The sequence below is a fragment of the Falco biarmicus genome, chromosome 1, assembly GCF_023638135.1.
Source record: "Falco biarmicus isolate bFalBia1 chromosome 1, bFalBia1.pri, whole genome shotgun sequence".
NCBI lineage: Eukaryota > Metazoa > Chordata > Aves > Falconiformes > Falconidae > Falco > Falco biarmicus.
The window spans coordinates 17,717,498-17,738,676 of record NC_079288.1 but is presented as its reverse complement, the minus strand read 5'-3'; the positions used below and the strand labels follow the sequence as shown (position 1 = coordinate 17,738,676).

The following is a 21,179-nucleotide window of genomic DNA, read 5'->3' as shown; positions in this document are numbered from 1 at the left end:
GGTGGCTTTAATACTGTGAGCGCCACACGTGGCAGGCTGTGCCAAAAAATTAGTCACAGTAAATCAACTTTTAACTTTTTCCTGAGCTAAGATGTATTAGCCACAGTGGCTGTATGCTGACACCTGAGTTAATTTCTACAATATTTGTTTTTTAATTAGCACACATCCAAAATCTGTCAATTAGTTACAATAATTATACCTCATGACAGGAGCAGAGACCTGGATGCCGTTTAGCGCGCAGCATCCCTGACCCGCTGGGGGTGGAAAACGCCTCCCTCAGTCTGTGAGGGAGGCAGCATCTCCCCTTGCATGCCTTAATGAATTTAGATTTACCAAGCACTTAAGTGATTCCCGAGTGCCATCGATCAAAGGAAAAGCACTACAGAGAACGGTTATCCCTGAGAGACGCGGCCGTGCTATGAGGAAAGCAGAACGGGACATAAAAGCGTGTAATTGGAAATCGCTCGCTCGCAGCATTTATTAACAGCTTTTTTAAAAAAAAAGGGGGGGAAAAAAGCGCCGGCCGTGACAGAGGCGCGGAGGTGCGAGGGCCCGGCCGAGGGACGAGGCGGCGCTCCCCTCACCTCAGCGGCGCGGCGGGAAGGGAAGGGCGGGGGTCTCCCGCGCCTGCGCGCTCTGCCCCGCTCTTCGGAGGCGGGGGGGCGGCGGTGCGGCGGCGGTGCGGCTGCGCGGCTGCAGTGGCAGCAGTGGCAGCGGCTCCCGCAGCGCCGCCGCCTCGCTGGGAGGCGGCTGCGGGCCGGGCCGGCTGAGGGGTGGGACAGGGCGGGCGGGGAGCAGGCTCAGCCGGCGGCGAGAAGCGCAGGATGTCGGCGACGCTGTACCTGCTGTCCACGCTGGGTGGATATGTCCTTACCTCGGCTCTTCTCCTCAAGTGTCCGGGGCTGCTCCACCGACCCAAGCGGCAGCGCTTCCGCTGCCGGCACATCTCCCACCGCGGCGGTGAGTGAGGGGGCGCGGGGGGGGGCGCTTCCCGCCCTCTCGTCGGGCGGGTGAGGGCCGCGGCCGCCCGCCCCAGCGCCGAGGGGGCCCCGGCGCTGCCCCCCGCTGCGGGGGGCGCCCTGCGGGGCTGCTGCGCGGGGCGCGGCGCTCGCGGCGGGCTGCCTTTAAACCTTCCTCCCGCAACCTAATTTTAGGTGCCACCTGCTGACCAGTGCTTGATTTCAAAGCTGAATTAATCTCCCAACTCAAAACGCGTCAGCTGGAATCAGCCTGCTTTACGTGGGGCGCGATGGGTTCCCTCTCAAACGTATATATTTTAGTATTTTGTTTTAATTCTAACGATTCTGCATTACGGTATTTCTCTTCCTGCTGAGCGAAGTGCTGAGTGTGCCTTGGATCAGGTACCGAAGCTTGATCTGCTTGCCTCCCGAGTGCCCGAGCAGCAGTGCCGGGGGCTCTCCAGGCTCCCCTTGCCCTTCACGGATCCACGCTGCCGTAGAACTGATCCCAAACAGATCCCACCCTGAGAGCCTGTCCCCTCTGCAGCCTTGTGCTGAGGCCTTGTGGGCAGTCTGGTTTCTTTCTCTCTGAAATAGCTTCAAGATTTTTAAAGTTTCTTCTAGCTTTTCCAAAAAGCATTGGGAGGAAAAAAAATACACAGGGAGTTGTATTTTCCTGTTCTGGCACTTCTGTGCTTTTCCCTGCTGCCTCATTCAGTGCGTGAAAATGGTCAGTCGGTTTTCTAGGCAGTATTTTTCCTGTGGTTCTATGGGAGATGTGTTAGATGCTGAGTTTAAACAGTTTTCAATGTCTTACCTAGTGCCAGTTTAGGCACTTATTCGATCACAGTTCTAGCCAACGGTCCTTAACTACTGCCTTGAATTATTAAAATACAAAAGCTAGAGCTGATCTCTTGTAGATTTTATTACTTCCACTTATTTAATTTAGTTTCTACAACCGATTAACCTTCTTTATAACTATACTCTTTAAGTACAGCACAAAACGCACCTTTTGGTTTGGAACGCATATGTTGGCTGTTTCCTGGTAGGTATGTATTTTCATTCAGTGAACAAAGGTTCTTTGGTTGCTACCCATTTGTTTGTTAATTTGCAAGCTATTAAAACTTGCGGATGACTTTGTTGGAACTTGGTGTGATCTGCTTAATCTTCTTTTGTTCTCGCTTCTTTGCAGTGACCTTAGTTAAGACATTCAGCCCTAAGCCCAGAACGCAAGTGTTTTGGCCAGTTGCACAAAGTGCCATTAGAACAACAGGAAAGCCTTACTCAATGGGAAGACTATTCATTAGATGTTCAGAGACAAAACCACAGTCTTTGAATTGTTCTGTGTCTGCACACATACAATGTGAAATACACCTACTGGGGAAATACAGCCCTTAACATCATGGCAGATTTTTGCTCATCGGGTACTATGAGACCGAAGATGACTTACTTTTTACTCTCTGTAGTGTTTACCTTGTAACTTAAATTCCTGTGGGACTTAAGTTCTCATCAGGCTTTCGTCACGCTGTAGCTTTAGACGCAGTGTCAGGTTTCCTATTGCATTACTCCTATTAACTTTGGAGATCAAGGTAACACTTAATTTGTTTGGCTTTTTCCTCTCTGAGATGAAGCCTTGTATGTGAAGTTTTTTAGGACTGTGGGTTTTGATATTGCTTCTTTTTCCATGCAAGAATTTTTTAATCTCAGTTTATAGCTCGTCAGTGGAAGCAGCCCTGAATTATTTCTTCACTTCTGCATAATTTTCAAATTGGTAATTTTTGAGATTAATAAGGTTTTATATTCTGTGTTAAAAGAGTCCTCTGTCAATGCCAGCTGCATGGACTGGATTGCAGGGTCTCTGAGACAGGGTAGCATGATGATTTTTACAGAATCACAGAATAGTTGAGATTGGAAGGGAGGGACTTCTGGAGATCATCTCATCTGACTAGAGCAGGCTGATCAGGACCTTTTCTGGGTAGGTTTTGAATACATCCAAGAACAGAGGCTCCACAACCTCTGTGGGCAGCCTATTCCAGAGTTTGATCACCCTTAGAATAATACAGAGGTTTTTTCTTATGTTTATAAACTGAATTTCCTGTGTTTCAGTTTGTTCCTGTTGCCTCTTGTCCTTCCCCTAGGGCACCACTCAGAAGAGTTTGGCTCAGTCTTCTTTATTCCCTCCCATCTGGTATTTATACACATTGGTAAGATCCTCCCACGAGCATCTCCTCTCCAGGCTAAACAATTCCAGCATCCTCAGCTTCTCATTGTATGCAGGAATCTGTCATCCTTTAATTTTCACAGCTCTTCTCTGGGCTTGCTCCAGTAGATCCATATGTGTCTTGTACTTTGGAGCCCAGAACTGGACACGATGCTCCAGATGTGGTTGCACCAGTGCTGAGTAGAGGGGAACAGTCACCTCCCTTGACCTGCTGGCAACATTCTTCCTAACGGGCTTCTTTGCTTACATTGGGGAAGAAAACCCCAGAACAACAGAACTTCTAAGGGTCGCTTCCTTGAGCCAGTGCTTGACATTGAAAGCCTCGCCATGGGACAAGAGGGAGTCAGACTATGCAGTGATGGTGTTTGGATGTGGCCTTTTTGGCTCACCGGGTGCTAAAGTATGCTGGGCAAGGTAATTTCTGCGTGGCAGATGCAACAACGCAAATGGACATGAAGCTGGACGTGTGTTTAAGTAAATGTCAGAAGTCCTTCAGTCAGCCCAGCCTTTTCATTTTTAAGGAAGGAAAATGATTTAGTACATCAAAACGCTTGCTTATCGTACTTCCCTTTTCTGCGTGTGGTTTGTGAAAGCCATGTTGCTGGTGCAGGACTTCTCTTTCAGTTGATCTCTCAGCTTTTTTCCTCATTTCCCCAAAGCACTGCAAGTTGGGTGTTTGTACTAGCTAGTTTGACTCTCCATCCCTCCTTCCTTCACGTGTGACTTGTTACATCAGTCGCTAGAAGTTTTATTTTTGGAAATTTATGCCCAGGAATGTTAGGATACTATTTGTTCACAAAGTGAAGACTGACTTAGGTTGGTTTTTCCCCCACCTGTCTCATGTTCAGGGTGTATGGACTCTATTGTCACAGTTGATAAGTTATCTAAAACCTCCATTTTTATTGCAGTTAATTTGTAACTAGTCATACAGGTCCTGTGCAGGTTTTTCCTATCTGTTAGTCAATCATCAGAAGGACACGATGAGATTCTCATGTTCGCCTCTATCCCTTGGTCAGTTTTACCACTCAGCCTATTCCTAGTTCTGCAATCAAATATCGTAAAATACTGGTGAATGTCTTAATGACAGAAGCTGCTGTGAACTTACCGTATTGATTTATGTTAAACCATGCAGATTTTGTCATGAAGTTTCTAAGTCAGTTAAGTCTTTCATTTTGTAAACTTGTTAATGCAAGCTAACCTGGTAACGACAACTTTAAATTGCTAGTTGCACGTGCATGGAATTGCATTGCTTTCATTAAGTAACTAAACACGGACTTAGATAAGTATGTACTGGTGAGGCCTTGATAATAGGCAAGGCCTTAATTGGAGATTTTGTAATTGTTGTTTGCAAAGTCTGTCATTCATCACTGTCAAAGAGTAGTTAAAATTTGCATAGATATCCTCATCAGTACAGGTATCTTCCTGAAGTTGTTTTGCTGTTCAGTCTAGAACATTGCCTTTTTTCTGAGGGAGGGAGATGGCACGATCTTTACCAGTCCCTAACCAGGCTGATATTCAAAGATTTTTATGTAGAGAATGATGGCTTAAGAGTTGCAGAGTTTACTCCTGCCTGACAGAAAACTTAATTTGCTTGTCCTTTCATTTCTTAACCGGAGTTGATGTGTGTTTCATTTGTGTATGAAACCTCCTTTTGCTAGCAGCATAAACCTTTTTTTGACAGATTTGTGCTGTTTCAGGAAGTATTCTTGCACTGAAAAAAGAGGTTGTCACCTCTTTGAGCATCAACTGGGTTATGTGTTTAGGGAATATGAGCTTCAGAGAGTCTTGGGCATGCTTTTTCTTCTTTTATTCTCCCCCCTCTCCTTGTTATCTTTACTCTTATTACTCCTCCCCACTATCTCTGAAGTAGATGTTTTGCATATACTGTTCCTATGCCTGTGGAGCATGTTGTCATAGCCAAATACAGTGCCTTTAAGGAAAAACAGGGCACTCAAACTCGGCTAAAATAAACACTTTGTTTTGTATATTCAAAGTGTTATACAAATCCAAGATAAGTCTATTATTTTTTTCCTGTTGTTTTGCTGGTAGTTTATTGTTTTACCTTGAGAAAGTCCTGTCCCTTGGGTCTCTCCGGTAGGTTAGTGGCAACAGGGATTTCTGACTCTTAGCTTCATACCCGCTCCTCCAAATATTTCCTAAAAATAAGTACATTTTAACATCCTTTTTATTTTTCTTACTCATTTCCACTGGGATTGAGAGGAGAAAAATATTTTGTGCACATTTTAGTTTTTGTTATTTTTGTAGGTGCTGGAGAGAACCTGGAAAACACGATGGCAGCCTTTCACCAGTGAGTACAAATGGAACCACTAATGCCTACATCAGCAGTGTTCTCATTGTCTTTAGTCAGTGAAGCAATCAGGAAAGGTAGGACTTCCGTCAGTTGTTTGGGGTGGAGTGTCCTATTTCTGGAAGTTATCTTTCCTTTGGATGACTTCAGTGGATTACCAAACATCACTCCAATTTAAACAGCAAGGGATTGGGATACCACAGACTAGGATTTGTACACCATAACGCAGTAGACTGGCAACTGGAAATAAAACTCCTGAGGCCTGATTGCTCCTGTGCTAGCTAAGAAAACATGAAACAATACTGCATCCATGTTTAATGGGGATAACTTCTATTAATTTATCATTACAAGGCTATTTTTTTGTAACTAATATCACTGTTTTTTCTAGATGCATTGCTGTTTCTCAAAAGGTATTTCAGGTCATAGCTTATACGAATATCCTAATTAGCATACAAGGCTGGATTTCAGGAAGTCCGAATCTGTTATTATGGCTGTAAGCAATTCTCTTAGGTATTCCAGTTGCATGCTATTCAGTTCCCTATTCTATATAGAAGGTTAATAATTTGTTTCCTGGAATTACTGTAACTGAAATCCTCATGTTAACTAACTTGTAACATACCATCTGTAAAACTATCAAAAATGCTTGTATTACGTTTTTTCCCTTCATACACATACTTCATTCACACGATGTATGAAAGCCTCTTATCTCAGGGGTTTAGAATGGAGTTGGTACTGGAAAGCCTTTTAAGCCTCCAGCGTTTAAGTAGTGAATTCTAACAAGGTTCTTAAAGGCAGTTTAAAAAGAAACATATCTAAAACTCTAGTTGGCAGTCAGAAGTGACCAAATTACTTAGGCCTCTCTTTGTTTTGTTTGCGTTTTTTTGATTTGCTTTGTGCTAAGTAGCCTCATCAGTTTGCACATTTCCTTGCAGGCTGAGGAGTGCCAGCTTTCCCAACCAAACAGTGCTATTGAAAGTACCACAGTATTTTCTATCTCCATGGAAGCTTAGCATAGTTTTGTGGCGTGTTTTTTTTCCAGCTGGCCTGCCTTTTTTCAAGTCTTCTACCACACTTCCTTTTATCTTTTTTTAACTATTTCTTAATTTTCATTTAGTATCATAGTGGTTTTATATGTATAGGGCTCTTGCAAAGACAGTTATACCATAACCTATTTTTATTTCATTCCCAGAGGTAAGCTGTAGTACTTAGAGTAAGGACTGTGCTAGAAGTCAAATAGCATTTGGTGATAATACAGACATTTGTCTCATGCTATTCTGAACGTTATTTTACAACTATAGTGTAACAGATGTGTTGAAGTCCACTTTTTGAATTCATTACAACTACCAGTAGCAAAGTTAGGTTATTTGGTTTGGGATTGTCTTGGTTGAATAATAAAGGCATATTATTTGTGCCGAAAGCGGAGTCAGAGCAATTACCTTGCGCTAGGCAGTAGAAAGTCTGGCTTCCTCTGTGAAGGGGTAAAGGCTTTGTCCTTTCCATCTGCTCATTCCCATCTCCACTGGTAAGCTAGCAAAAGGAATTGGGTAGAAAATTGGTGATCTGCATGGTGAAAAATTATCTGGATTGGCTCAGATGGCTGGTATGAACTAATCAATTTGTAATCCATTTGATTTTGCATGCAGCCAAACGGGGCATGCCTGCAAGAGCTGTTTTTGCAGGTTTGGGCAAGCAGGCGTATTTGACCATTAATGTAGTTGAATCCAAAAGAAGATGCTTGCCTGCAGTGTAAGACCTACCCCCTTGTTTTTGCCTTGTTGGTGGTAACCTAAGTGTTGGCAAATAGTTTTACTTATGTTGCTCACACTTTTAACAGTGATTGGAGAATATTAAATACTGTTGCATGATAATGAAGAAATTATTGTAGTAGTATACAAACAAAAATGTATGGGAGGAGGAGGCCTTGTTGGCAATTCAAGTTCTGTACTAGCTTAACTTACAAATATTCTGGAAAGCAATTATAAGCTTTTCGTATCAAAGACAGTATTTTTTTGTTTTTGCATGTTAAAATGCCTCATAGGGTTTTTTTGGCTGTAACCATGTTATACTGTATTTAAATGCTTCTGTGGTGGTTTCTAGATTTTAAAATAACTGTGTTTTAGCTAAAAGAAACATTTGTAGTGTCTTAAAGTATTTAGGGATCTGGCATAAAAGATGTCATAACAGTTTAATTACCATTTTAATTGTCCTTAATACAGCCATATACTTCAGCATCGTCTTGACAGGAAGCTGCTAAGAAAACTCTCCAGATACTTTCCCATTGTATTTCCTTTTCTTTTATGAACATGCTTGGTTCAGAGAGAAAGCTTTAAACACTGTAGTTAGGACAATAGAAGTATGTGGTCGACTTAACATTCATAAACTCTGTACGTTGTGGTGCATTAGGCCTTGCCTAATGGAATTTATTTCCAAGGTAAGAGTTTTCTTATGTATTTCCTGGCATGTCCTTTTACTTGAAAACACTTGTAGTTAGACAGAAGCAAAGAACTGTATCATCTTAATTGGCAAATGTGAGCCTCCTTCACAACTTGAGTTCTGGAGCAGTTGGATCTGAATCCAGCGACGTTCTTCTGAATCTGGAGAGCAGTGTATATATGATGCGTTATCACCGAGCTGTAGAACAAACTGATTTGCAGCTGAAAAAACTCAGCACTTTAAGGAAGCTTATTTAGCAGCAAGCTGCTATTAAAAGCCTGGCAAATTCTCAAATTTGTTAACAAGGAAAGTTGTTGTTCTCCTTTTTCCATGCAGCATCAGTCCTCAATTTCTTAAGCAGTAATATTTCTAATAAATTTTGCTAGTTAAATGATAATACATGGTACTAGATGGAGACTGTCATGCTGCAGAAGATCTGCCAAAATTGCAGAAATTTGGAGATGCTTTTCCTCGGGAAGAAAAATTACACAGAGCAGGTTGTGTCTCTTCTATGTATAATAGGATTTTGTTCCTCTCCTAATTCTTAATTAGTGGCACTGGAAAACAGTTAACAAACTGGTTTTAATATGATAGCCTACCTGTTTATCAGTATCTACCTGGACCAGAAATTGCGCTAGACGCTTAATGGGAGTATGTTCTAATTTTTGTTTTGTTATTGCATTTGTAAATGTTTATGGCACATCTGTATTTCATCAGTCAATAAAGCCCTTTTCTTAAGGAAAAGGCTGTTACTGAAGTCGTAGGGCTTTGGGTCTGTGACAGGTTTGTTCATAGGTGGATAAAAAGAACAGTCCAGTATTTTGAAGGAAATGTTCAGCCTTCAGGCTAGGACTTTAGCTGTCTGCTGAAATTATACCTTCTCAGTATCTTTTCTAATGAAATGAGCAATTCACTTAGCTTAGTTTTTCTGTTCTGGTGTGACATTTCTTGTACTTATTTTTAATCAGTGCTGTTACTACTTTCTGCTTTCTTTACTGCTCCTTGTATGAGCTAAGATTCTGCAGAGTAGGTTTGGGATTGGATTAGAACTTCAAAGGCAGCGGATTGGAACAGAGGAGTAGCTATTTTGCTTTGAAAAATATGACTGGGTGTTTTAGTGTTTTGGGTTTTTTTTAATTTTAAATTAAAACTTTTTAATTGAAATAATAATATTTTTTTGAAAATGTAGTTTTGCTATCCAAAAGCCTGAAAGCCCCATTGCTAATTTCCTGATCCATCCACTCCTGATTAACTTAAGTAAAAAAGGCTTTCACATCACTGGTTGTTTATGTTTACCATGAAATTGCTGACCTTTTTTTTTAAAAAGAGCTTGCTTCTTCCAGTGGTAAACATGCTGATACTAATAAACATCACACTCAAAATTCTGAAACAATACTTTAGAAGGAGGTTTCTCAATCCTGAGTGGTAGGCTGCAATCGACAGGTGTGCTAACTGATTTCTATGGGAGACTGAGCCAAAGCTCCCAAGTTCAAATCCCATCTCTGATTCATGATACGTTGTTTATTCTTGCATCAGCTTTCCCACTGCAGCAGTTACTTGCTTCTTGCTTTGCAGTGAGATTGTGAGGATTCATTGCATCATTAAGCGTCTAAAGTACTTCCAGTGAGATTAGTTTAATTTAGTGACATGTACGTGATAGGTTTGGGCCTGTACAAAATACATGTGTGGTTCAAGGCAGACTTCTTTTCTTCCAGCGCGGTTAATATAGGAACAGACATGTTGGAGCTAGATTGTCACCTGACAAAAGATGAGCAAGTGGTTGTGTCCCATGATGAGAACCTGAAGAGATCAACAGGAGTTGATGTCAACATATCTGACCTCAAATACTCTGTAAGTTGAAGAACAAAAATGTTGCTGCTAGGTGATGCTTAAAAACTCATTTGTGGGGCAGTCAGGCAGGTTGTGTGTGTGTATGTCTAGTATCCAAAATCTAGGGAGGAATTCATCTTGTCTTACTAAAAAAAAAAAAAAAGGGGGGGGGGGGGGGGGGGGGCAGCTAACTGGGCTGTCTGTGATTTCCAGAGGGTCGTTAACTCCCTCCGACAGCAGGTTGGATGAATAGCTTTATGGAGGTGGGCCTGTTTTGCCATACTCATGGCAAAGGAAGCTTAGTCAACGAGCTCCTTCTCGTATGACCAGCTCTTTAATGGGAAAACTGGTAGACGAATCGCCCCTGCAGTGGCAGTTCTAAAAGCCTGGCTTACAGAAGTGTCTTTCCATCTGATACTTCAGTGGAATTCTCAGAATTTTCAGACAGGCATCTGGAAATGTTTTGCCTTATTCAGCTACAGGTAACACAAGTCTAAGAATGCCAAATAGTTCAAGTAAAAATGAATGCGGTGCTTCTAAATCACTTTTTGGACAAGAAGAATTTAAAAAAAGTAGGATTTTTGTCTTTAAAGACAAAACTTACACGGCTTATGAATTACAATTTTTTATATTTTTCAAGAAAAGTCGTGATTATATCGCTGCACTTGAATTAGTGTTCCATTTCCCTTTATTTTTAAGGAACTTCCACCATATCTCTGCAAGTTGGATGTCACATTTCAGAAAGGTAAGTTTTTGTCTCTTGCTGTTTCCATTAGTTGCTGTTACAGTAACAGTAACTAATGTTCCATTATTGTAGTGCAGCAATTTCTTATTTTGGCAAAGGGAGTAGAAAAGTGGATTTGCTTCTGTCAGTATCTTGATAAGAGAAGTTTTAAAAGGAAAATAGAACCCTAGCTTCAGAAACCAAAAGACTTTTTTTTTTTTTTTTTTTTTTAATGCCGGCTGTCAGTGACTAAGTTTAAGATGTAACATATCTCTTGCAAGTAAACATGTCAGTTATTTGCTTGTCTACTTTTGTAACTGCTTTTCAGTTCCCTTGTGAGTTCTTCAGAGGGTGCTGATTGAAAATATGTTGTTATGAAAAATGAAGAGAAGGCAGAAGAGAGTTTATTCACAGCTCATGCCATTGTGCGAGTGTGCTCTGGGCTTGAAGCACTGCGAGATGTCAGATAATACAGATGTTTTCAGAAGGGTGAATGAAAATAGTAGTGGTTACTGTAGGTGTGACTTAAAGTTCAGTACAAATATTGCTGCGAGAGGAAAACCTAGGAAAAGACTAACTTGTTTTCTTGTGAAAACTGTGATTCCTGGGACTGCAATTTGAATAAAGCATACAGGCTAAAACCGAGAGCACTTCCATCTAGTAGAGGCTAATGGAGATGATACCAGACATACTTGCTTGAGGGGCTTTGTGACTATTTTATGTGGCTTGTCCACACATCAGTTGCCCAGGAAGCAAATTTTATGTTAAAATTTTCTGTTCAAAATGGCAAAACACTTAAAATGCACAAAGATAAGTTTCATGACATGTTATTTTCACACTTACTTTCTTTTGTTTATAGTAATAAGAAGAAATGGTGAGAGCCTTTAGTTAATTCCTTAGAGCCACAAGCAGTTTCAGACATTAAAATGTGGGAGTTTTGCCTTCTGTTCCCTTTACTTATCACGCTTCTCCAGTAAATTTTCCTAGAAGGAAAAGTTTTTCTCATTTGGTCTCATTTCATATTAATCTCATTGCATTTGGTACATGGTAACTGAGCCCATGTTTGCTATTTCAGGATTTTAAGGATGCCTGCACTCCTACTGTTGCTAAATAATGACTGAATTTCATTAAGTTTAATGTGCAATATGCTCAGGGAATTTTCATTATAGAAATGAGCTTGTCATAATTAATTAAAACTGAGTGAAGTAAATTTTTTTTGTTTAAAAATATGCTAATTCTAGGCACTATATAGGTTGTTTTTTTTTTAATTTTAAGATAACAAGTAATCTGACACCTCAGCTTTTATCTATGATACATTAAAAATGGCCACAGCAGTGACAACTTTCTTGTTTCCCCAGAATGTCACTGTGAGGGAAAAGATAACCGTATTCCACTCCTGAAAGAGGTGTTTGAGGCATTTCCACAAACTCCTGTCAACATTGACATCAAAATGAACAACAATGTGTTGATCAAAAAGGTATGTGAAAATCTATGCTGAACTGGGGCTGAATGTCATGTAGTGATGTTGAAATTCCAGAAGAAAAGTTTCTTGGAGTTGATAGCAGTCTGTAATACAAAAATCTGTGTTCTTGGACTGCTTCATCCTTCACATGTTAGATCTTGCTCCGTGTATGAGGTAACACAGAAGACAGAGAAGTGATCTTGTGCCAGATACTCAGCAGACAGCTCTTTATTGACCTGTATCTTGGCATGAAACTGATGCTACACTGCTAGAGACATGTTTGTTTTGTACTTCATATGAAGGGTCTTCTGATGGACTGTTGCCCACCAAAGCAGCATAAAAACATGATGTCAGTGTGAAGGTAAGTGTTCATCACAGTAAACAAAGTCTGCTTTACATCAGATACTGTTTTGCCATCTAGTTTTCTTAAATTAGGGTTTTTTTGAGGTATAACGGTCTTTCCTTCTATCTGTTCACCTGAACACCCATTTCTTTCCAGTCAAAACAGCAGTCGTCTTAAGGTGGGAGAGCGTATCTTTTCTGTAACAACTTCTGTAGTTGAAAAGTAGCAAGTAGACTTTCAGTTAAATAGTGCTGCGTATAACTTTTAGTGAATGCATGTTGGGGTTCTGCTTTGTTGCTTTGCAGGTTTCAGAGCTGGTGAGTCAGTATAAGCGAGAGCATTTGACGGTATGGGGGAATGTCAATTACGAGGTTGTATCAAAGTGTCTTAAGGAGGTAAGAACGGGTCCAGCTTCATGGTTCTTGCCTGCTTGTTACTGTGTGGTGACAAAACGTACAGAAAAGCACCCTGTGAATCAAGATGTAGCCAGCTATGCCAGACTTCTAGATGTGATGAGAAATTATGTTCTTAGATTGTATTCTGCTGTACATTGTTACAGGAAGTCAAGGACTGTTAACACTCATACATTCTGCAATAAAATACTTGAGGAATTAAGCTTAATCCTGTTTTTTTCTTGTTTTGTAAAATATAGAGTGTTACGATTTTATGCCAGGAATCCATTTTGCACATCATTCGTCGGGTACAAAAGCAATTTTTCTAAGGATTGCTTATTGTCTGTTTCTTTTTATGAAAATGGATGTGACCACTGTTTGACACACGGTTACATTGGTATAAAGCTGTTTTACAGCTATAGATTCTATTGCTTTTTGTGCTGAGGAATTGTACGATTTAGAATTACGTTAAAATTGTGCTTAGTCCAAGGGGATTATGTACCTGAGTGAAATTGGTCTGGCTGAGAGTACAGATACTGTTCTGATGTATCTGTGCAGCACAACACACCATTGCCTACCAGAACAGCAGTTACATTTGTTCGTTTTTGTAGTGTCAATGCCCAGGTATTTTGGTTCATAAACCAGCATCTTCAAAAATGTGTTGTGAAGCGAGCTAGCGTGGTATGAAACAGTTACAAGTCCTGTGCTAAAGCACATCTTGTTCTCAGTGGTAGTACTAGTCTAAGAGAAAATGCTGTGTAGTGTTGTGCAGTATGGAAAGATGATGAAGGCGGGTAACGAAAGCAGTACTGCAACAGGTAGAACTTCACCTTTTCATGTCCCCAGTGCCCCTTCAAATTGCTTAAAACTTTTTTGCTTGGATTACAAGTTACCAGAAGGAGTGATTTAAGTTCAGTGGTAGGCATACTGTAAACAGTTGGCAGCTTAATCTTTAGGTGCAAGTGCTAAACTTCAAACATGCATTGAAGGGTAAATTTAATTGCAACAGACTCAACAATCTACCAAGAAAATTTAGAATCTTTCTTTCCTGGTTTCTGCAGAATGCTGACATTCCCATCATCTTCTGTTTGCAACGTGTCCTCCTGCTTCTTGGCCTGTTCTACACTGGTCTGCTGCCATTCATTCCTTTCAAGGAAGAATTCTTAGAAATTCCCATGCCTTCAATCATCCTCAAGTGAGTTAAGAGTCCGTCGGTGGGTGCTGTGGTGAAATGATGGTAAAACAAGTGAACATAATGCCAGCTTGAGCATTGATTCGGTCTGTATCCTTGGGCTGAGGATAGTGGGTTTTGTGTGTCCCTAAGAGAAAGTTATGCAAATCTTCTGCCTCTCTGTGTTTAACCTGTCTGTAGTCAGCTCCGAGTTAGTCAGTAGTTAGTGTGGTTAGTTAGTGTAAACGTTGCCTGTTTACAGCATCTCTCCTGTAAATACCGCCTTCATGCAGCTGCCTTTACAAGGCAGCTTGTACTTATGCCATCTACATATTAATGTGTAGCAGCTCTGAACAAATAGCTAATTCTTGCACTTTTCTTCCTCTTTCTTGAGAACAAATTAGTTGATTAAGGCCAAGAGGCAAGTCAGTAATAAGGTAGATAGGAGATTTCACGTGCTCTTTGTTTCTTTGCTGCCTCTCTTAAATGTAGCACATTTCGCTTGTGTAACCCAGTTTGAAATCATTGTCATAGTGGAAATTACTGATCTAATTTGAGAAACTGTAAGATTAATTCTTCATGTTCTTTTTGCAGGAACATTTCATGGTTTTAGTCTGTGCTTTAGCAATTTTTGTTTCTTCTTCCTCAACAGGCTGAAAGAACCACAGAAGATGACAAGAAGCCAGAAATTTATTATCTGGCTAGCTGACACGTAAGATTTTAATCCAATTAGATTTTTATTTATATTTTGCCTATATATTAACAGTTGGCTCAAGCAACTACCTATTGCTATAGCTACCTTTTATATAGAATTTTTTCAGTTTCTTCTAGCTTTTTTTGTCACTGCAGCATAAATTATAATCAAATCTTACACAGGTGTTCCTATATACTTTTATTTTTCATCCACTGAAGCATGCTGAGGTGCAGTAACAGTGGGCATTATTCCAATTTAAGTCTGTTTAGTTTCTGTCACTAAGTGTGTTCAGCTAATGAGCGTGCAGGTAGATTCAGAATGCAGCTTTTGTGTTTCATGGGATTGTGACTTTCATAATTTTGTCAGAGGAGATACTGCTTAGCTTACATGAAACACTTTGCATTTTGAGAGTATCTGTGCTTCAGAGGAGACTTAGTCATATGCTTTCAGAGGTTGACTGTGATTGCAGTGTCTTCTGGCTCTTGCTTCTATCTCTGACATCTGCTAGTTTGATTTCTTGACTGGCTGGTAGAGTTTTCATGTCGTTTGGTGGATAAAATCTTTTCTGACAGTGAAGGGATGGATTCATTGGATGTGGTACAGGGTACCTGTACGAAGGAGGAATCTGCTGGATTTGATCTTCAGAAGAGTTGATACAAATAGCTGTAGCTAATGCAAATTCCTAGGTATCTGTGTTAACCGGTCTTGCATTGTTTGAACTAAGAGTTTTCTATTATTAGGTTTCTAATCACTTTCTTGTGGAAAACTTTGAATCTAAATGCTGTTTGGAAAATTTATTACAGAACATCAACAGGCATTGAAAACTTCATATATACTTCAAGTTCTTAAATAACATCTTTCTCCTTTCTGCAGATTGCTAATGCGGAAAGCACTTTTTGACCACCTCACTGCTCGGGGCATTCAGGTACAGTGTGGCAAAGCTAAAGGAAATGTGCTTTTAACCCACTGATAGCTTGAGCCAGCCGGATAAGGCCTTAAGTTGGGTTTGTGTTTTGTTGCTTTTTGGTTTCTGAGCAATAGTTTATGTTGTTACATTGGCAGTTCTGTAGTTGCAAAGGAAGAATTGTATGCTCGGAAATAGACTCTGTAATTTAAATCCCTTTAAGATTTCCACACTTCAGCCTACAAAATCTGCTGAACTGCTTACCTGTGTTGGGCTTTTCACAAAATAACATTTTGACTTTTAGAAATATCTGAAGTCTCAGGTGACAAAACAGAGTTGGAATCACCCCTAGAAAATGCCCTGGTTTGGAGGGCAAGGGAGAAGAAGTTGGGTATCTCTGTGTACATGTCTTTGGCATCCCAGTGTAATCATTCATAATTTAAAATATTTGTGGCATCATCTCTCTCACATGAAACAAATTGGGTTAAAAGTTGCCTTTTTTTTTTTCCCCAAATTTATTTCCTGTAACAATTTGTCTTTCTATCCCACCTTATAGGTGTATATTTGGGTACTGAATGAAGAACAAGAATACAAGCGGGCATTTGATTTGGGAGCAACTGGAGTGATGACAGACTATCCAACAAAACTTAAGGAGTTTTTACACAATTACCCAGCATAAAGGAAGAAACCGAAGGAAGCTCTTACAGAATAGATTGTGAGCCAAGGATTTTCCTCATAAAAAAATTTGAGCAGCGTAGACAGATCACTTTGTTTGAAAGATGTAATTGGATGATCTATTACCTTGTTGTCAAGTTGCTACCTAATGTAAAGGTTGTCTATTTATTTTAAAATTTTAATTACATAGTTTACATTTGTAAATAGCTCATTTAGCAACAGCGCACTTCACAAATGGCGATGACTAGGAGAGAAAGTTGCTGGGTAGGATACCTGTAGATAGTAAGTGTTATTTTACCCATCACAAGTGTTCCTAAGCAGATGTCAAGACATGTCAGTTATTCCAGTTATATTCTAGTGGGCAGAAACTAAAGAATTTCTGAAAGCATACCCTGTGTGTATGCATTTCTTGTGTTGCTTTTAGTTTTCAGATAACTTGTAGGGAAAAAAAGAAAATCAATGCACAGGAGAACTAGAAAGCAGAATCCGTGGCTAGGCAAATAGTTTAGCATGTGAAGTGTAGTTGGTAAAGGCAGTCACTTTTTTACCAGAATTAACTCACTTGGTCAGTATAGATTTACTCCATTATTCTTACTGATAAGAATGTTGCGCTTGAGTTGCAACTGGTTTTAGACCCCTCTCTGACGTGGTGGTGGTAGTGTGACTTACTGGTTGAGGTCTAAAAACAGTATTTAAGCCAGGTTCTGGGTTTGGCACCAAGTTCCACTGCCAGGGTCTAGGTTTGCCCCTGGTTCTGACCTGCCTGTCAGGCTACTGTGGCATGGCAGTAGCTAGCTTTCCAAAAAGGAAGATTGCACTTATTATAGATTACACTTACTTTGAAATAGTCTTTTCACAAAGGAAGCCAATGTTCTAGAAGTCTTTTGCACATTTGTAGTTCTAACATCTGTTGGCTTGATGAGTGGGAAGTTGTTTTTAGGGTGAGGGACCAGAGAAGACTTAAGTTTGGTCAGGAGTTTCAGGAACAAATTAGAATGTTCCTATTAAATGAATTCACCCAAAGCAGATGTATATGCATACTTAGAAAAGGAGCAAGTGTCAGTCTAGAATGTGTGTAAAGTTTAGTCTTTTCTCTCCACAAAAGTACATTTGATATTCATTAATTTTATGTGCATGGACATGAAAGTTGCTTTACTGGCAAAAGCCAGGAAACCCCAGGTGTGATGGACTGGGGTTAGGTAGGAAGGTATTTCTGGAAGCTTACATGCTGTTCTGTCATTGTGAACCGATGTACATGTGTCAAACAGATTTGAGCCTGCAATGCTTGTGTGTTTTGGTGTGGTCATGTTAGTGGGGGGGGGGGTTCAGAAGGAGTTTTATTACTGTAGCTTAATTATGGAAAATGACATGTATAAAGCTCAGTCATTTAATCATCGGATACTGCTGGAACAAGACTGTTTAGTGATAGTATCTACTTCTTTAAGGAACTTCATGTGAAAATGATGGATTTTAATATAGTAGCCAGATGCAAGAGTATATTTACTGGAAGGTATACTCATGGCTATAAAAACTTTTAAGTCATCCTTTTCCCTTGCTAGCTCAGATGTGGAAGGGCTCTTGTCCACTGGCTGCTGTGCCATACTTGTAATCATGGAGCATCTTTGCTATTTTGTTATGTCTGTCAGTTTGTTATGTCTGTTAGAATGTCAAGTCCATCTGGATGGATAATGTTTGTTTTTGCATTACAATTCTTTTCGGAGGAGTATTTTCACATGGGTGAAGTGGAAGAAACTACTGATTTAAGTGAATGTGTGATGGTAGCAAATGAGTCAGTGGTGGTGTTCTGAATGTCTGCCTGGTTAAGATGGCCGTAGACTTAATTTCCTCTTAATTTAATCAGGTTTCTTACTCATTGAACAGAAGGAGGAAAATGTTTAACTTCAAAAAGGATGAAATATTTTATTATGTACTAAGCTTTTTGTTTCCTTTTCAGACCAGTTATGTCTGGTCAGATAACTGCTAATAGTCAGTCTAGTCAGAGTTCTGCCTGCTTTTCAGTAGTTGCAGAGTAGTTACAGAATAAGCTCCATATGCAGCTCGGTGTGTAGCTCCAGATAGTTTTTATACAGCGTGGTTTCTTCAACTCAATTTTATTGCTATTGAATTTCCAACACGCACACCTACATTAAGATGTGAATGTAATTCTAGCTTGAGAGACTATTACTACCAAATAGCACTTACATATTATTATTATTTTTTTTAGGCTAGGAAAAGCTAAGTTTTAAAATTTCTGGACTTAATCTCTCAAGGGACAGGTGATGACTTAGTGTCTCTCTCAAGTTCCCTTCACCACTGCATAAACTGGTTTGCTTTATTCTATATTAAATGACAAAAAAGTTATTGCAATGAAAACCTTATTTTTTTAAATGTCATTTTAGTCTTTTTCCTCTTTCTCTCTAGCAGTGGTGTCGGAAACTTCTGCCTTCAAAGATGCTCAGCGTGTTTTTCAGCCTCTAGCCTTCCTACATCTGATGCAGCTTTTGACTCTGCTGTTTATACATGACCTCTCTTTGATAAGTCTGCTACTTAATATCTGAAATTTGCATGAGTCAAGTTACATGGGAGGGAAGGGGTTCAGTGCCAGAAAAGCTGCTGAATGTATTCAGACACCCATTTGGGCTTTAGGGAGTGAAAGTCTTGAGACAGACAGTGTTGTGTGGATGAAGCCAGGAATCGAAGCACCAATGCACAGGGCTTAGGCCATGATAACTGTTTGTAACAAAATAACATGGAATTGAGGTAACTGTAGAGTATTTGTTCTTACCAATCATTGTTGTGTATATTCCAGAAATTGCTGTGTGATTTTTAAACCACTTGTACAGAAAAGCATTTGTTGAGAACTTGCACAGCTGTCCAGGAGGATGTTCAGTTAATCTCTCTCTCCAAGGAGAGATTATTTTCAGGTACTTTTAACTCTAAATATTGTTTAACACTTACTGTGTTCTCAACCCTATTGCAAAATATTTTATGTATGAAGGATGATGCATGTATTTCATGCACTTTTAATTTGCAGATTAGTCTTGTGGACCTCTCTAGCTCCAAATCTATGAAGTGACTTTTCTTTTCTTGTAAAGAAAGATTGATGCTTTTGAAATGTGACACATTAAAACATCTTACTTACAGCAAGTTTCTGTACGGTGTTGTGTTGTCCTGTGTTGGGTGACAGTTTGCTGTAAATACAGGCCTTTCTTTTTCAGATGGTAAGTGGGTGAACATTTCCCTTCGCCCTAGAGGGTAAATTTCCAGCTTCCTACCAGATTTCCATTAAATTATATTAAATACTAGGTTTTAAGGTCAAGTGTAATTTTTAAAGCCTTGAGGCTTCATGTTAGGTAAAAGAGGTGAAGTGGGGGTTTTGTACGTGACAGTATTTAGTAACTTAAAGGATTTTGGCAGGCTGGTGAAAGAATTCCCCAGATTGCTCTGGGCAGTATTTTATTTCTTAATACATGTTCTAAATGGCTAGTAAACCAGAACAGGGAATTGGGAAGCATTAATGAATGTTCACGTCTCTTTTAACATGGAAGGTATTTGTCCACGATCACTTCAGGTTGTGTAACCTGTCATAAATCTGCAGTACAGAGGCTTGGTGCTCAAACAGAATATTCAGATCTTGGTTCCTCCGAAGCAAGAAGGCTTGAGGTGCAGCGATTCTCATTTATTTTCAGGGCATACTTTCTACATTGCTGAGCGAGATCCTTGGTGTTGGTACAAATCTCAGAGACTCTTTGTCCCTGCGATGGTCCTGCGTGCGTGGAGAACGGCTCGTTTTCCTGGCTGCGTGGAATGCGAGGAGCAGGCTGAGGGCAGAATAACAAAAGCCACAAAACCTTCCCCAACCCAGACGGGTGGGTTCCTGCCTGTCCTGCTCCCACTCGCCACTTGGGGGCGCCACAGCCCTGCTGGTGGCTCGGTCCTCCAGCCAGCTCTGCCCAGTGGTTGCAGCGGGTGGGGGACTGCAGGAGCTGGTGCTCATTCCCTCACAGGTTCTGGGGCTGATTGAGCTGGACAGTGGGTTTACGGTGGTCTGGTTGCTCATTGTAAGCTGCGGAGTGTTGCTGTGGGAAGCAAGAGGGGTGATCAGCGCACAATAGATCGTGAGGGTTACACAGCATCACAGATCTCTCGGTGATTTTGGGGGATGTGATGAAGCACTGGGACCACCTGCTGTTTTGTTGTTGGACCAAAAACGTTGCAAGTGGGGGGGGAAAAACCTACTGCTGTTAATAGATGAAAGCACTTTTGTTTGATCTGAAGTACTTGAAGATGTTGTTTCCTGATGTCTGAAAAAAGTTCAAAGTATCCCCACTTTACAAACAAAGAAGAAAGGCAGTATTAGGCAAGGAGTCATGATTACAAGGCCAGTAACACCAGCTACACATAAAATTTGGCAGTGCTGAGAAACAGGCTTTTATTAGATTTTAAGTAACAATTCTAATGCAGCACTAAAAATGTTGAGGCAGTATTCCATGAGTGATGTGATACTTTCCCCCCCTCTCAATATTGCCGTGGCAAAAGTTAGCCCCAGTCAGTGATGTTTTCTATCAGTTAGGCTTTTCTAGTCTAAATGATAATAAAAGTTGAAACTGATGTCAGCCACTGAGCAGGGAAACACTAGCTGTGCTGTTCAGGCTCCAAAAAATGGATGTCTGCGAACAGAGAAATTAAAAATCCTCATTAGCTGTTCACTGGAAAGCTAAGTTGTCAGTTTAGATCCCATATTCAGATTTTTTTTAAAATGAATAAATTTCCCAAAAGCTTAGCCCAGTGTAAGTATTCAATGATGCTGATTAAGCTGTGCTCGTGAAGTTTGCAACCAAACAGTGATGCAGAATCAAATGTGAAAATGTGACTTGAAGCTTCAATAAGACAGTAACTAGGACCTAACTAGCATTTTATTTTTCTAGAGTGAAATGCTGATAGTGAAGCACTGTTACCCCTAAAAAGCTTCCAGTTTTCATAAGTCACAGGGATTAGCACATAGTTTAAAGAAGAAATTTCGCCCTTTTTATGGTCTGTCTTTTCTATGTTCAAAGCTGTGT

At 40.3% G+C, this 21,179-nt stretch overlaps 1 protein-coding gene across 1 annotated transcript; it reads left to right on the top strand.

Annotated features, from left to right (window-relative positions):
- The first annotated feature begins 720 nt into the window (after window positions 1–720).
- Window positions 721–19,263, top strand: GDPD1 (glycerophosphodiester phosphodiesterase domain containing 1). Its single transcript, XM_056342188.1, has 10 exons — window positions 721–960; window positions 5,446–5,488; window positions 9,637–9,772; window positions 10,451–10,496; window positions 11,834–11,952; window positions 12,586–12,675; window positions 13,734–13,867; window positions 14,496–14,555; window positions 15,411–15,462; window positions 15,998–19,263. The coding sequence occupies exons 1-10, from the start codon at window positions 825–827 to the stop codon at window positions 16,118–16,120; spliced, it is 939 nt and encodes a 312-aa protein (XP_056198163.1). The 5' UTR covers window positions 721–824; the 3' UTR covers window positions 16,121–19,263.
- Window positions 19,264–21,179: the final 1,916 nt, after the last annotated feature.